Source organism: Acomys russatus, chromosome 20, assembly GCF_903995435.1.
Source record: "Acomys russatus chromosome 20, mAcoRus1.1, whole genome shotgun sequence".
In the NCBI taxonomy this organism is placed as follows: Eukaryota; Metazoa; Chordata; class Mammalia; order Rodentia; family Muridae; genus Acomys; species Acomys russatus.
The window spans coordinates 56,814,457-56,830,613 of record NC_067156.1 but is presented as its reverse complement, the minus strand read 5'-3'; the positions used below and the strand labels follow the sequence as shown (position 1 = coordinate 56,830,613).

The 16,157-nt window shown below is 39.6% G+C and overlaps 1 protein-coding gene across 1 annotated transcript in view; it reads right to left on the bottom strand.

The window, feature by feature from the left end:
* Positions 1–16,157, bottom strand: part of Mbd2 (methyl-CpG binding domain protein 2) — a 59,194-nt gene that overhangs the window by 23,339 nt on the left and 19,698 nt on the right. The window contains exon 3 of the mRNA XM_051163578.1: positions 9,930–10,067. Coding sequence (XP_051019535.1) covers positions 9,930–10,067 — 138 coding nt within the window. The remainder of the gene's footprint in view (positions 1–9,929; positions 10,068–16,157) is intronic.

The following is a 16,157-nucleotide window of genomic DNA, read 5'->3' as shown; positions in this document are numbered from 1 at the left end:
ACATTCTCACTGAAGTCGTCATGTGTAGTGAGAATTTTGTCTTGTTTTAAAAACATAGATTTTTTTTTTCATCCCAAGTGTGGGATACAGGGCTGCTCCATTCAGAGTGTCCACAGCAGCTGACTATGATTTACCTCATGCTCTAAGCAGGGGCATAATTTTGCCAGCTGAAGCTATCTTACAGTAGAAATTCTGGGGACTCTTCAGAGGGTATACCAATGCAAGAGCCCCAAGAGAGGAGGCTGCTCCCTCTGCTGTTGCTGTTTGCTCCTGCTCCTGTTGGGGTTTGCTGGGTTCCTGGTTGCTGGCTGGAGATCTACTGAAGATGAAGAGCATTTGCCCCACAGAACTTGGTCCCCCAATCAGCAGGAGGTAGCGCAACAGTACCGATGCCTCCTCCCCTCCAACCTTCTTTCTCTCCTACCTAGGGGTTGGGGGGCGGGGGTTGGAAGGGATAGACATGGTGTAGGAAGGAGAAAAAGGAACCCAATAAATATCCAAAAAGTTTGGTTACAAGTGGCTCCCCGACTTGCAGCTAGGCACAATGGGGAATCTGATTACAAATATTGTAGAGGAAACAGCAAGAGACAGAGGGATGAATATTCTGTTTTAAGAATTCAGCAAAAGGTTTATTGCACCAGCTGCTGCTAGGCGTGTGTCCGTCCTGCCCACGGCCCCCCATTCCCCCTCACCCTCTATCCCCCAATGCTGACTTCCCTGTGTTCCCATGCACACTTTGCTACTTAAGTGTTTGGGGGTTGGAAGGGACAGGGGTGATGTAGAGAGATAGGAAAAAGAACCCAATAAAGTAGCCAAAAGTCCAGCTATAATCATGTCTTATAAGACACTGGGAATATAAACAGTAGGGGGTTAGTGAGGAACTTATAAATACCTTCATTTTTAATGTACATAAAATGTTTCAAGTGCAACCCTTGCCTCCATAAAGAAAAATAGGTTAATATTTCAAAACTGGTTTTCTCGCTTGAGTTCTAAACACCACCTTTCACTCTGCAGACCTCCAGTGATTACGGAGATTACTAATAGAGATTACAAATATTTTAATACCCAGCTTCCTATTTTAGTATTAATACTGAGCCATTCTTTAGTAATTCTATATTCCTATTGGTAGCATTTGTCTCTTCACACAAAAGCAGCTGACCTCAGTCAATAAATCTTATTAATTATCTCATGGCTTTGTCATTTATGTCCTAACTTCCTATCACAATGATCATCTAGGCATAAGCCAACTTTATACTGAGCACAACAGCTACATAAAGAGCTCTATCTAGAATGTTCTCCCCATATTCCTCTACATTTTTTTAATTTAATGTGTACAGATGTGTTGCCACTTCTACGCCTAGCTCCCCCTGAGGCCAGAAGAAGAAACGGGATCCTCAGGAACTAGAGTTACTGATGGTTATGAGTTGCCAAGTGAGGACTGAGAAGTGAATGCTGGTCCCTTGGGACAGCAGCAAGTGCTCTCAGGCACTGAACCATCCCTCCAACCCTACTTTTAAAGAGCATGTACTCTCTTGCTCCTGTTTTTCATTCAGCTGATTCACAACACTGTACACTACATACGTGTTTTCTACCTCACTGTCACACTCTATGGTCAGCTCCAGGACAGCAGGCACATTGTCTTGTCCACTGTAATACACCCATTGTTTAGGAAAGTGTGTGGCTCATATTAATGTCTCAATAAATGATTTAAGGAGTCCCGTCCAATTAATTCAAAATATCTACATGGATTACTGACATGGAAACTGTGGTAACAATCAAAAAAAAGGGTGGGGGGGAGAGAAAACACTGAGGCAGGTCTGTAAATCCACACTTGATGAATCACAGGCTTCCAGATCAGATAAAACAGCTTGGAAATGTAGATTTCTAGGATCATTCTACACTAGTTAGCTGAAGGTAAGGAAGAAATGTGTAAAATATAATCAAGGTATATAAGAGTGAAAGGACTGTGCAGTACACTCAGAAAACTGAAAACCAAGTTTTCAGTGTTACCTGAGTGTAGGACAAAAGAAGAAAGGCAAGAACAGTAACCAAAAAGAAAATCAGGAAAAGCTGTGGGGAAATAGCGCAGTAGGTAAAGGCACCGTCTCAAACTCAACAATCTGAGCTCATCCCATGGACCCAGCATGGTGGAAGGAAAGCACCTACTCCTGCAAGACATCCTCTGACACCCACACAAACCCCACGGTGCATGTGTCCCCAGACTGACTAACTATTAATTAAATGTAATTTGGGGCAAAGTGCGTTGGAGGCTGGGGATCTAGATCAGTTGATAGAACACTTCACCTGCATGCACAAAAACCTGGGCTCAATCCAAGCAGCAAGCATATGATGCACACCCATAGTGAGGTGAAGGCAGAAGAAGCAGAAGTTTAAAGTCGTCTGTTGTCATTAGTCGCTGGCCATGTTGTCTCAAAAGTCATGAAGAACTTGTCCTGGTCAAGTGTTCTGGAGGGACTCTCAACTGAGAAAGTGCCTCTGTATGACTGAGCTATGAGCAAGACTGACAACCATCTTCTTGATTAATGATTGCTATGGGAGGGTCCTGCTCACTGGACAGGCAGTCCTGACTTCTGTAAGAAAGCAACTGAGCAAGCCATGGGGAGCAAGCCAGTAAGCAGCATCCTCCATGGCCTCTATATTGGCTCCTGCCTCCAGGTTCCTGCCCTGACTTTTTTCAGTGATGAAGAGTGACATGGAAGTGTAAAATGAAATAACCCCTTCCCTCCCCAAGTTAATTTTGTCATGGCGTTTCATCACAGCAACAGAACCCTAACTAAGATGAGTATGAAGAATGAACCGAAGGGAATGAGACAGAAAGCAGAGAGACATGAAACTGTAACTGTGTGAGCAGGAATAAAGGAAGGAAGCATTTCCTGCTGTTTACGTTCAGCTCAGATCCTCAGGGCACAGGGAGTAATGGTCTGTAGCATTCCTACCTGGGTTTCAGTAACTACTGCTCTCTGCTCTGTTCTGTGCGATATCTTATTGATTGGGTCTTTGTGTTTGTTTTAACTAAGTGGGGGCTATAATGTAGACAGACATTTTAGTACTAAGAGGTTCTTTGGGTTTTTTTGTTTTGTTTTGTTTTGGTTTTTTTTTTTTTGGATCTTGTTTTTGTGTTTTGACACAAGGTATCGCTACATAGCCCTGGCTGTCCAGGAGCTCACTATATAGACTAGGCTGGCTTTGAACTCACAAAGATCCATGTGCCTCTGCCTCTGGAATGCTGGGGATTAAAGGTATGTGCCACTACACTTAGCCAAGAGGTTATTATTTCTTTTCTTTTAGAGGTTCTTTTTTTAAATCCCTAAATTCCCAATTTCCGTCTCTGCCTTCCAAGCGTCTATTTTCTTACTGTGTAGCAGAGGGCTTTGTTTTCCACTGGGAATGTGCCCAGACAGCCTTCAACTGCACTGCCTACTTTACTCAAAACTTCTCTGGAAACACATTTGACTTGTTCAGTTTTGTTGTAAAGTGACTCACCAGGCAATGAACTGCTGAACGCTTCCTGGTAGGTGGTGAGAAGAGTGATAATTTCTAACCAGCAAGTGTTGGGGTGAGGCCAGTAAGACTCCGCTGGGCAGTGAGGAGCCTTACGGCTCACTTGGGATATCTGCCTTCCCAGAACCAGGTGAACACTAGTGCTTTAGTGCAATGAGGCACAGACAGGAACTGGCAGGTCTGACAGCACAGAGTGGAACAAGGTGACTCAGAAGAGCTTATGATACTTCCACATGGACTGAGGCAAACAAGTGAAGCTCAGGAAAAAGATACAGATTTGGGATTATAACATAAGTATACATAAAATAAATAAAAATAAAGATAACACATACACATGAGGTGGGAGCCATGAGAAGAAAAGAAAGCATCCATGGAGGGCTACTCACAATGAAGGGTGCATGGCATACCCTGGGAGCCCAAGCGTCTGAAGCTCAGTCGGAACAGAAGGGAGGGATGGAAAAGGCAAATACTGACCAAGAACCAACCCCCACTCCCACCCCGCCAATACACACACAGAGCCGTCAGAGACAGGGACAGTGACCGGGCCTAATACTAGAGCAGATCAGAAAGTAAATTAAAGAGACTATTTCATCATTTTAACTTAACAAACATTTTCAGTAAGCATAGTAAGATCAATTTAAGCAGCAGAGCAAAAGCTCTATTTTATAGATTTAAATAAATCAGTAACAGATAAATTGCAAATGTATAGACACCATACAAAAGTTTGGCTAAAGAGAAGAAAGAATAAATGCTGAAAAGGGCATGCAAGGCAAAGTGAATGTTCTTAGTACATAATTTGAACATATTTAAATGCTTTGTGGAAGAAGCCAGATTATATAGTTTGATGCAAGGGGCAGATGACAGTCTACTTACTGAGTGAGGACTCTAAGAAAGTCACCGGAATAGCTTATACCACAGCAGGTAAGGTCAAGTCCAGTTCCAGCTAATAACAACCGACAATACAGTCAAAATATTCTAAGAGTTCTTATAAAAGGATACACAGATGCCTCACCATTCAACTTCACAAGTATTCAAATAAATATAAATTTAAAAGGAAACACCTTTATAAGTAACATGCAATACCACAGAAGACAAAATGAAACTGAGGAGCTTAACTTGCTGAAGGAAAGTCTTTTACTCTGGTACAACTCTGTTGAAATCAATTTGATGGCATGTAGCAAAATCACAAATTCCTGCTAATTATATCTCCGAGAATTTAGCCCAGGAAACCATTGTAACACAAAGGATGAGACTTACTATGTACAAAAGCACTCTGGACACTATCTTAACTGGGCAGCAGCTAGGAAAATTATAAGCAAGTATAACTTACAATTGTTAGCACAACATACAGTATAGTTAATTTAAAAATTATAGGAAGGCATCAAATAAAACCCAAATATGTGTGTGGTGTTACATGAAACTTTTTAAAGCACACAAATATATGGTCACTATTGTGCTTTCCAAAACGTACTATAGTATTAAAAGCAAGTATTTTAAATATTAAAAAAATAGAGATTGCATTAAAGAAACTATGCATAATTCTTGTCTACCCCAAATGTCTTTCTCTTATAGAGAACACAAACTATAAACATATTTGAAACTTCTAAAGGTCAACATTTAAGGAATCCCCAATAGCATGAACTACTTACAGCTTCTGCTATTTCTTATTTTTTAAAAAACAGCTCATTTCTGGGTTAGTGATATAGCCAGTGGTTGAGTACTTGCCTAGCACATGCATGGCCCTGAATGTGTACCCTAGTCCTGCAAAAGTAAATAAACATGTGCACATGTGCGTGCGCGCACACACATACACACACACACACACACACACACACACACACACACACACACACCCCTAATTTCTAACTAACTTTCCTACTTGTTCTGTACCTGTTGCTAATGCACCCCCCTTCCCTTTGCTGCTGCAGGCTGTCCCACTCAATCTTCAAAGCCCTCTAGCTTTTCAAAGCTCACCCCAAACTCCCTCGCTAGAGCAGCCTCACTCTTCTTGAACACTCATAGCACCGGGCTACACTACTTATCCAGCACTTTGTGTAAGACATCTTCCCCAAATTCCCTAGAGTAACACTTCTAACTCATACAGAACATGTCATCTGGGTTCTCTGTCCAGGCAGCCAATTTTTCTGTCTGGAGAAAAGGTAAGGAATATAATATACTTCATATGATTGATGGTCTATTCCTCAGTCATAAAAGCACTGTGATGAAACTATAGCAGCCGTGGCTGGGAGGCTGCAGAGGGCGCGGTGTTAGAGCGCCTGCAACGGATAGTCAACCTCTGCGTTACAACGACCGAACACTGAAACACTTCATAACCTTTCATATACAACTCTGAATGTCATTGCTTTTTAAAATTTATCTTTCTTTTATTCTAATTTCTCCTTTTTTTGGTTAGGTTGTTTTTTGTTTTTGTTGTTTTTGTTTTTCAAAACAGGGTCGCTCTGTGTCAGCCTTGGCTGTCCTGAACTTGCTTTGTAGACCAGGCTGGCCTCCGAGTCACAGCAATCCCCCTGCCTCTGCCTCCCTTATATAATTCAAACAAATATTTCTTAAGGGAAAAAAAAAAGGTTGACTGGCTTCCGGGAGGGAGTAAAGAAAAAGTTCTATATACTTTTGAACAAGGACTAGAAAAACAAAACAAACAAAACAAATAAAAAAAAAGCAAAAAAGAGAGAGAGATCAAGTAAGAGACGTAAGTGTACACTTGAGTCACTGGCTCCAAACAGGAGCTCCTATAGAAAAACATGGCTATTCTTTAAGAGAAGCAATCAGGCCAGGCAGGAGTGGCGCACGCCTTTAATCCTAGCGCTCGGGAGGCAGAGGCAGGAGGATCGCTGTGAGTTTGAGGCCATCCTGGGCTACAGAGTGAGTCCAGGACACCCAAGGCTACACAGAGAAACCTTGTCTCGGGAAAAAAAAAAACTGAAGGAGCATCAGCCCTGTTAATTTCACAACTAAAAAGAAATAAAACTCCAAACTGAAACTTCTTCAATCTGAAGATAAAAGAAATGCACAAAGAAAATGCATCAAAGATAAGAATATTAAAGAAATAAGACTCAAAAGAGTGAGTCATCCACATATTCAAATTAATAACTAGCAAAGTCAGCCTTGTTAAAAAATCACAATTCAGTTAGTTTGCTGTTTTGGTTTGGTTTGGTTTTAAAGATTTGTTTATTTTATGTATGTATCTGCATGTACCCTTGCAGGCCAGAAGAGGGCATCATATCACATTATAGATGGTCATGAGCCACCATGTGGTGGCTGAGAATTGAACTCAGGTCCTCTGGAGGAGCAAACAGTGCTCTTCACCTCTGAGCCATGTCTCCAGCCCCAGGCAGTTTTTTAAAAACTTGAATGTGTCTTATATATCTAGCTAAGTAAGGCACTGCAATAACCTTCTCACTGGGAGTTACTATCTTTTCAATCTAATGAAATGACCACAGCAAACATGCTGCTACTGAATATAAAATAAATAGATAAAATAAATATAAAAATGACAGCTACTTACTCTCTTACATCCAAGGTCAATACATTCTATTTCTACCTTACCATCTTAATTTATGCAGAAATAACTGTGTTTTATATTAATTCTGCTTTAATTCCCTCTTGAAATATGCTAGTTGACATATTTAAAGATAAAACATTTTAAAGAGTAAAGACTCAAGCCATATAATGTCATAATTTACAGTTTACAGAATTCATACTAAACAAGTCTATAATGACTTGAGCATAAGCTGTTAGTAAAGACAGGACTGCTAACTTTTATCACTTCAAACCTACCAAAGGTGGATCCTAAATTAAAATCCAGAAACCTCAGTTCCACTCTAGGCCTAAAGTTCATTGCTCACACCAATAACATAAATACCTTAATAAAACAGAATGATATATTTAAAGAATAAAAATATCTGTTACCTATGGGAACCTTCCTTGTTGTCTAATTCATCACTGCCTAATAAAAATAACTGCCAAATTAAGTAATGGGCAATTTATACTGCTGGCTTACGTTACTGAATCTAAATATAAACAGCAAAACTAGAATTATTTTTGTCCGCATATATTTTCATCAACCATCTATTCAAAAATGGTTGATCTGCCATATAGATGCCAAAACATAATTAAAACAGCATAATTTTATTAACAAACTGTATCTAAACTAAACACAATCATAAGGATGTCCTCTTTATTGCCTTCCAATTGATGATACACCACTCCAATGTTTTTTAAGCTCTTAGACTGAAGACAATTAGGAGGGAAATTCAACTGTCTTAATGTAAGCAAAACATCCTAAAGATACTGCCAGGTTACAGGAGAATAATAAGAAAACAATGTTTACAGACATAACCTGCTAACTAATTATAATACCACCTGTCTACACCAACTAAAACAAAGAGTAAGCCTTCAAAAGACTTGTGTTAGAATGATTCTAAAATTCTTTGACAAGAGACAGAGAAGTAACACACATTTTTCATTTGAGAATAAGTCCATAAACCACAATAAAAGACAGAAAAATCAAAACTATTCAACAAAACAAAGAATGAAGAGGAGCCACTCTGACCATTTCCTGTTTGAACCTGTGAGTTACTGTCCCTATATGTCCAGTACCATACAGTTACCACAGCCTTTATAATCTGTGACTGGAGTCAGGTCCAGGATATAATAAAATTACTGTTAAAAGGGCCAAAACTTGTCAATCAGTTAATCTTTAAGTAAAGCACATAAGTTTATACAATATTGAGAATGTCTAGCAAAAAAAAAAAAAAAAAAAAAAAGATAAGGATAGACTCTATTAAATAATACCTGTTCTCAACAAGACAACTCAAATTTCCAGTGTAAATGGTATCATCAGAGGTTATATTCTACCTGTCTTTTAAGATTTGGGGAGCATTTTACTCAATTACAACTTTCAAATTTTTCAAGTAATAAAAACCTATGTAAGGAAGCAATTTTTAAAACATCAAAAAGCCAGAGGACAGATATTCAGGACTACACAGCTTATCCTTGAAAAATGTAACCAGAGAACAGCTTGACAAAGGCAGGCAGAGGTCAGGTCAGCAGAATGCCCTCCCGTGTTGAGGTAACTGAGCACACTACAATCGCCAGCGGTCGTGCACTCATCCTCAACATGGAGGTAAAACAAGAAGAAAGCCTCACACAGAAAGCTGAATGACCCAAAGAAAACCTATGTGTTGACAAGAACCTAATGGCACATGCAGGTATGCATCTTTTATACTTGATGTGATACACTTACATGGCCCCTGTTGAATCTCTTGGGGACCAACAGTAAAGCAAGTTTAGAACTTCAAATCTTGAGACATCTATAGCAAGATGCTGATCCAATGTGGCTCCAAACATCTTCTGTTTTCCTGGCTCACCTGAAGAGGAAAAAACACTACAGAAGATGTGGGAACTGAATTTCTTTCTGTAGTTTCTTCTAGAGCAAATGTCTGAGAGATTTGGCCCAGTCCTATGTGAAGTTTGGAGATGAAACACTTGAAGGACTAGTGAAAATCAAATCCGAATGAAAAGATGGAGTAGAGAGCATTCAAGCAGAAGACACTCGCTGTAGGCCAATCAGGGTGACACTCGCTGTAGGCCAATCAGGGTGACACTCGCTGTAGGCCAATCAGGGCTTCGAACGCAAAAGTGGGAAGAAACAGAGAAAAGAGAGAACACACAGTGTCTCTCCCTCCACCTCCTCACTCCAGTTGTCACTGTAATTCATAGAGCCCTAACTTCTGACTACATGAGGGAGGGAGTTGGCAGGGCAGTCTGGAAGGGTGTAGGGTCTCACTCCCTGGCTGTGTGGTCTTGTTAAGCAGCAGGGAGGCCTTTCAGATAATACTGAGAAAAGTGTCTGCTGGATATAAATTGAAGAAATGAGAAAGAGAAAAATGCATTGACCTTATATAAAAATGGAACTCACAGTAATAGACTCATACTGGCAAAGTGCACCGAGTTCTGTTTTTGAGAAGGTTTGGGATAGAGCCCTTGAAATTAGAAGTCAGAACCAAAGGGGGAAAGAAGCAATTTCCAAATAATAGAAAACATTTTCAAACCACACACAACACAGGCTTCATGACTCATCCTTCTAGTTAATCCTATTGCTAGAAAACTAATCTTCAAAGACTAAGATTAGTACAACCAAGCCTGAAGTATATCATAGCACAGAAAGATAAGACTGTTACCAAAAATATTAGTTAGATTCATTTAAATTAGCTTTTAAATTTTTTTATTAAGTCTTGTATTATTGTTGTCATTCTTTAGAATAGGCCTGGACATAAAACTTTTTCCAAATGTAATCCAATATAACCAGAATTTACTTGCATAACTCCTGGCAAAAATACCAGAATATCTAGAAAATATGACTGAAAGACAAAGTAGCTCCTTACCTGACGTGGTTGTTCATTCATCCGCTGTGGGTCTGACTTCACTTTATTGTTCGGGTGGTTTGTGACTTTGGTTACGGGTTGCTTGAAAATTGATGCAGTTTGTCTAATTGGCAAGGTTGTGTTCAAGTCTGGTTTACCCTGTAAAAAGAAATGTGTTTTCATTAATATTGTACTTAAATGAAATTGGATCAATATCTTTTAAACTCAAAATCCATGACTTTAAATAAGATTATTGCAGCTCTCATTCTGTGCCAGCACATTATTCAAAGGGCACAATTTTAAAACAACAAAACATTTTGTGTATGTATATGCCTGAGTGTACATATGTGCACCACATGTGTGTAAGAGCATGAAAAGGCCAGAAGAAGCATTGAGATCCCCTGGAACTAGTGTTACAGACGATCGTGCTGAGAACTGAGCTCAGGTTCTCTGCAAGAGCAATATGGATTCCTTTTTCCTTATTTTTTTTTTTCCTTTTTTTTTTTTTTTTTTTTTTTTTGTTGTTGTTGTTGTTGTTGTTCTTGAGACAGGGTTTCTTTGTGTAGCTTTGTAGACCAGGCTGGCCTTGAACGCACTGAGCCTGCCTCTGCCTCCCTGAGGACTGGGATTACAGGCATGTGCCACGGCACCTGCCTTGCAATATGGATTCTTACCTGCTGAGCCATCCCCAGTCTCTCTAAAATTCCATTTTAAGCACCTTATTATGTATAAGTTTTTTCATTACTAACATTAAGCACTTTATTTTTTTCATAACTAATGTATACTTTTCTTTGTATGATATTCAGTATTAAGGACATTTAAGGGAGTGTATCTGAGAAGAAAGATAACAATTATTTCTGCATTCTAAGAATACGGACAAATTAACATTAAACATATGAGCATTAAAACTTAACTTGATTAGCAGTGAGACCATACTCAACATAAAAGCACACTAAATTACTGATTCCATCAAACAAAATTCAATTTAGAAGGTGTTGATAAAATTAGGAGACATGTCTAAATTAAAACATCAAAAATTGAGCTTTGATGATAAAAATGGCAAGTTTCACACATGATCTCATAGAACAGGGTGCAAACAAGCAAAGTCCCCTAAAAAGTAGTGCATAAAACTGTATACATATATGTATATACACATGCATACATGTATATATGTATAAGGTGTACACTTACCAAAACCTACAGATTGTATGTACTCACTTGAGTCTGACCACCAAGCAAGGCCCACCTAATTACATATGTGGAAATATTCCAAATTCTAAGGGAAAACACAGCCACGCCACTTCTGATGGCAAGTGTATGTATAAGGGATAATCACTCTGTAGAGACAGAGTGTCCCCCAGATGGCCCAGGCTGGAACAGAAACTGTAGCTCAGGCTGCCTGTGATGAGCATGCACCCAGCCTGACAGCCTTTATTTCTGTTACCTATCACACCTTATGCTTTCAGCAAGACTTAAAAATAAAAATCTGGAGACCTATGTAACACATTTGTCAAATTTGAATCATCCAGTAAATAGAATGTTAGATGTGTTTTAGTGAGGTCAAATTGTAAAACAGAACTACTGTTAGCTCCAGTTGCAATACCCAATGAAAGATAAAAATTTAATCATTATTTTGATCCTGGCAAGATGCAAACAAGCCATATACTGAGAATAATCCATGCCTACATTTCTACATAGAGATCAACTCAAGAACTTAAACTAGACAAGCTTATGTCTTTACTGTCTCTATGCAGAATTGTAATACGTTCCATACTACCAGAGAGTAGGTCTCAAATCCAAGTACACATGGAAATCACCCAAGCTTGTTAGCAGAGGATGACTGAGCCTCATCTCCTGAGCTTCTGATCTGGGAGGCCTTAAGTGGAGCCAGGGAATTTGCATTGTCTCCAATGGTGAATGATGCTGATGCCCACTCTTGGAGAAACATTACTCTAAACATAGATTACTGATGGACAGAGGTAGTCCCAGCCTAACTGTGCATGTATGCTGTCGGTTTTCAGGGGCCTTTAGTAGATTAAGTGTGGAGTCTGCATATAAAATCCATTCTTCTAGCTTCTCGCAAAAACTGAAAAGTGGAGAAATGGTCGACTGACCCTACCTGGGTAACAGGCATGACTCCTTAGTCACCGCTGCCCACTAGAGGTGCAAGGTGTCCTCTGGCATTCCTGGACAATGCACATTTGTACTAACTATATGGGTCGTACAAACATGGAGTCTGTAGTCACTGTTTAAATAATATTAGCAAGCTTAGCAGGTCAGCATCACCTGGCAGTTACGACAGCTTCAATAACATTTAGATCCATTATAAATAAGCCTGTCTTGTCTCCTCTTCTGTGTGTACTGTGCACAGTCATTCTTTGCTATGAAATTTTCCCCAATGGATGTGCTTATCCCCGATAAATTTATCTCAAAAAACTATCACAATACTAGTTTCTACCACTCAGCTTTATCTTTGTAATTAAAGTCAAGGAACAGGCTGTAAAATAATCACCTAAGGATGCTACCTTTAAAACTATTCAGCTTGAGCCAGCAAGACAGCTCAGTGGATAAAGAAGCTTGTGGCCAAGCCTGATGGTCTGAGTGCAATCCCTCAAAGCTCCATGATGGAAGGAGAGAATTTAATCCCACAAATTGTCCTCTGATTCCCACACATGTGCCATGAAACAGGAAAAGCCACACACACACATGAACACACATGAACAAATGTGCATACACAGAATGTTTTTTAATGAGGCGCAGAAGTGTGTGGTTGTGTGTGCGTGCATGTGCTTGCCCATGCACATTTGGTGTGGATATGTATGCATATGTGTACCTATGTATAGAGGTCAAGGGTTGGTATAAAGCGTCTTCCTCTCTCCACCTTACTTTTATAGACAATGTGTCTCACCAAACCTGAAGTTTAGTAATTTGGCTACACCAACCAGAAAGAACCCATGATCCTCCTGGCTGCTCCCTAGCACTGGGATTAAAGGTACTAGGGGTACTAGGGGTGTGCATGCTTTAAAATTCCCCTAGTTACACTATGATGCCTACAGAGAATCAAACATGTCTGGCTTCCAACATTTAGAACATCTGAGGCCCTAAATGAAGTCATCCAACCCAAGATCAAAGTTCAGTCATAAAGAATCCTAACCCAATTCTTGAGAAGGACAACTGCTGCCATTTATTGTGCCACTAAACAATATCTTGTTTGGTTAACATTTATGTTCTTTAATAAAAGAGCTGTGGCACAGCCTTTCATCTCAGCACTTGGGGAGCAGAGGCAGGTGGATCTCTGTGAGTTCAAGGCCAGCCTGGTCTACAAATTCAGTCCAGGAAACCAGGTGTGATGGTGCACACCTTTAATCCCAGCATTCAGGAGGCAGAGGTAGGTGGATCGATGTGAGTTCAAGGCCAGCCTGCTCTACAAACTGATTCCAGGACAGTCAAGGCTACACAGCAAAACCGTGTCTTGAAAATTCACAAAACAAACAAATTCAGTACAGGATAGCCAAGACTACATAGAGAAATCCTGTCTGCAAAATAACTGGGGGGGAAAATAAAAGAACAATATGCTTTGCTAATACGGGAACAAGTATGGCATCAGTAGGCATAGAAGTGATTGCAAATGTCTATATAAGCAAGCATATTCAAGCCTGAGACTCACGCTACAAAGGACCAAGTAGACTCTTCACAATGAGTCGTGAATCCACAAGGACCGGAAGTATGAAACATATGAAATTACTAGTGTTAAAAATGCTAAGGTTGGTGTTTCTGTATAAATTTATGCTCTTAGATCAATAAAGAAAAATTAGAGGTTTGCTAAAATATTCAAGACATTGTTAGGTTCCTCTGTCTAGTGAGATAGTTCATTCCATTCAATCTTAAGAGAATCCTAGCCTAATTCTTTATTTTTCTTAAGATGTATTTATGTACAAACAGTATCTGCATGCAGCATCAGATCCCAGTATAGATGGTTGTGAGCCACTATGTGGTTGCTGAGAATTGAACTCAGGAACTCTGGTAGAGCAGCCAGTGCTCTTAACCGCTGAGCCATCTCTTAAGGGACAACTGCACAGAGTAAGAGATATTGACAAATGTATTTCATCATTCTTCTCTTTATTTCACTCAAGCCTCTTTTAACACTTTGCTCAGCTAGTTAACAGACTTGACAGTTGACTGTATCCTGCAGCATTTTCATGGGCAATATGCAGAGTAGAATGACTGGCTTCCCAGAGCTCACACAACAACCACTGTCCCCTAGGGACTGCCAGTCACTTGATTCATGCTACTCATTACCTGAGTTTTCCTAAGCCACTGGCATCTGCCACAACCTAGGGCATTAAAGACAATCACCTCGGCAGAAAGCACAATTAGAGCTGCTCCTAAAATCAAAATCCTTTTTTTTTTTTTTTTTTTTGGGGGGGGTTTTCGAGACAGGGTTTCTCTGTGTAGACCTGGCTGTCCTGGACTCACTTTGTAGACCAGGCTGGCCTTGAACTCACAGCGATCCGCCTGCCTCTGCCTCCCAAGTGCTGGGATTAAAGGCGTGCGCCACCACTGCCCGGGTCAAAATCCTCTTTTTAAATATGAAAAAGTGAAGTTCCTTTACATTACAAACTAAACCAACAAATTCACTGAAATATTATAAACCAGCCCAGACCTAGAATAAGCTCATAAACTTTAAAATTCTAAAACTATGTCTTGTTAAATAAGCATTTTCTTTTTCTTTTACTTTCTTCAAAGACCTTCCACAGATGCCTGTGACGTAAGAGTTAAGTCCACACAGTAAAGGTGACAAGGGAGGGGATAGGACAATGGGGTCTCAATATCATGGAACACTTCAGTAACCCACACTGGCTCTAGAACAAGAGTGATGTAAGTGCATTTCATAAGCCGGCATCTGCCAGTAGTTTACATCCCTACGCTGTCAGAATTTTGAAAACACATGCAGCTCTCTGCACTACAGCACTGCCATCAGTTTGTATTTTACTTACTGCAGATTATTACAAAGCAACTGTCAGCAGACATGCTTAGTCGCGCTGTGACAGTCTACTGTAGCGCTACCAACCCTTCATCCATGAGCAAGCACTTCAGCGGCCTACATTCATATGCTCCTTTAGAATAAAAAGATTCATTTCTAAAGTTATTTCCAATTTCAGACTTGAAAAACTTTACTGATATTTAATCACTGCTGTTAATATTAATGAACAGTACTTTATCCATATTAATATTTAGGGTTTTTTCAACTTTGTGTGACCATATAAAGCTCACAATTGTTTTTTTAAAAAAATAAAATGACTTGCCCAAAATAGTATACTAAAATGTTAACATAACTACTAAACGTACTTAATTTCAGCTCAAGAGCAAGGGGCGGGGTATTTTCTTCATCTTGTTTTTGAAATAGGTTCCTGCTATATTACTGATTAACTCAAATGATCCTCCTATCTCACCCTCCAAGTAACTGGATTATAGGCACAAACAACCATGCCTGGCTGAAAGAATTTTTAAATAGCTTCATGTTCTTAAATAAGTATTACTGGTTGCTAACATCAATTTTATTCTTGTTCCCTCTTTTACAGATGAGGTGGCACTGAAATGTCGCAGTCACATGAACGGGCAGAATGAGTTCATTTATGTGACTCAGACTCTGAACTGCTTTTAAAAGAGATTGTGTTAAAATGTCACAGAAAACCATGCAAAAAAAAGCCTTAATAATCAGTAGACAGTTACATAAAGTTCCCTAGATTTTGTTCAAAGCACAGCACTTTATTTGTGGAAATTGTTACCAAGTGTTCATTTCTCAATCCTGTATTTCCAACTGTTCCTTTATCGAAAACACACTATTTAATACCAGTATTTAGTACTACTGCAGAGGAGATGTAGGTTTGTCTCTAAAACGAAATTTTAGTGATAAAGGGAAATGTGGGGGGAAAAAAAATCACAGCTATCTCCATGATCTCCCGAAGGAAAGTATACACAGTCAATGAAACGGCAAAGTGTGCTGGAATGGGTCCTTTCCATGCTCCGTGGAGAGTCAGGATGTGACTCATTGTCCAAGTGCTGGCACAGCATATATAAAGGCCTGGGTTTGACACCAAACACCACAAGTCTTACAGATAGATGGCATGTACAATTTATGTATCCTATAGCATAGTGACTTAGACTCTAAGTATCACTTTCTTTTCTTTTTAATTAATTTATTTATTATGTAGAAAGTGTCCTGCGTACATGTACGCATGCCAGAAG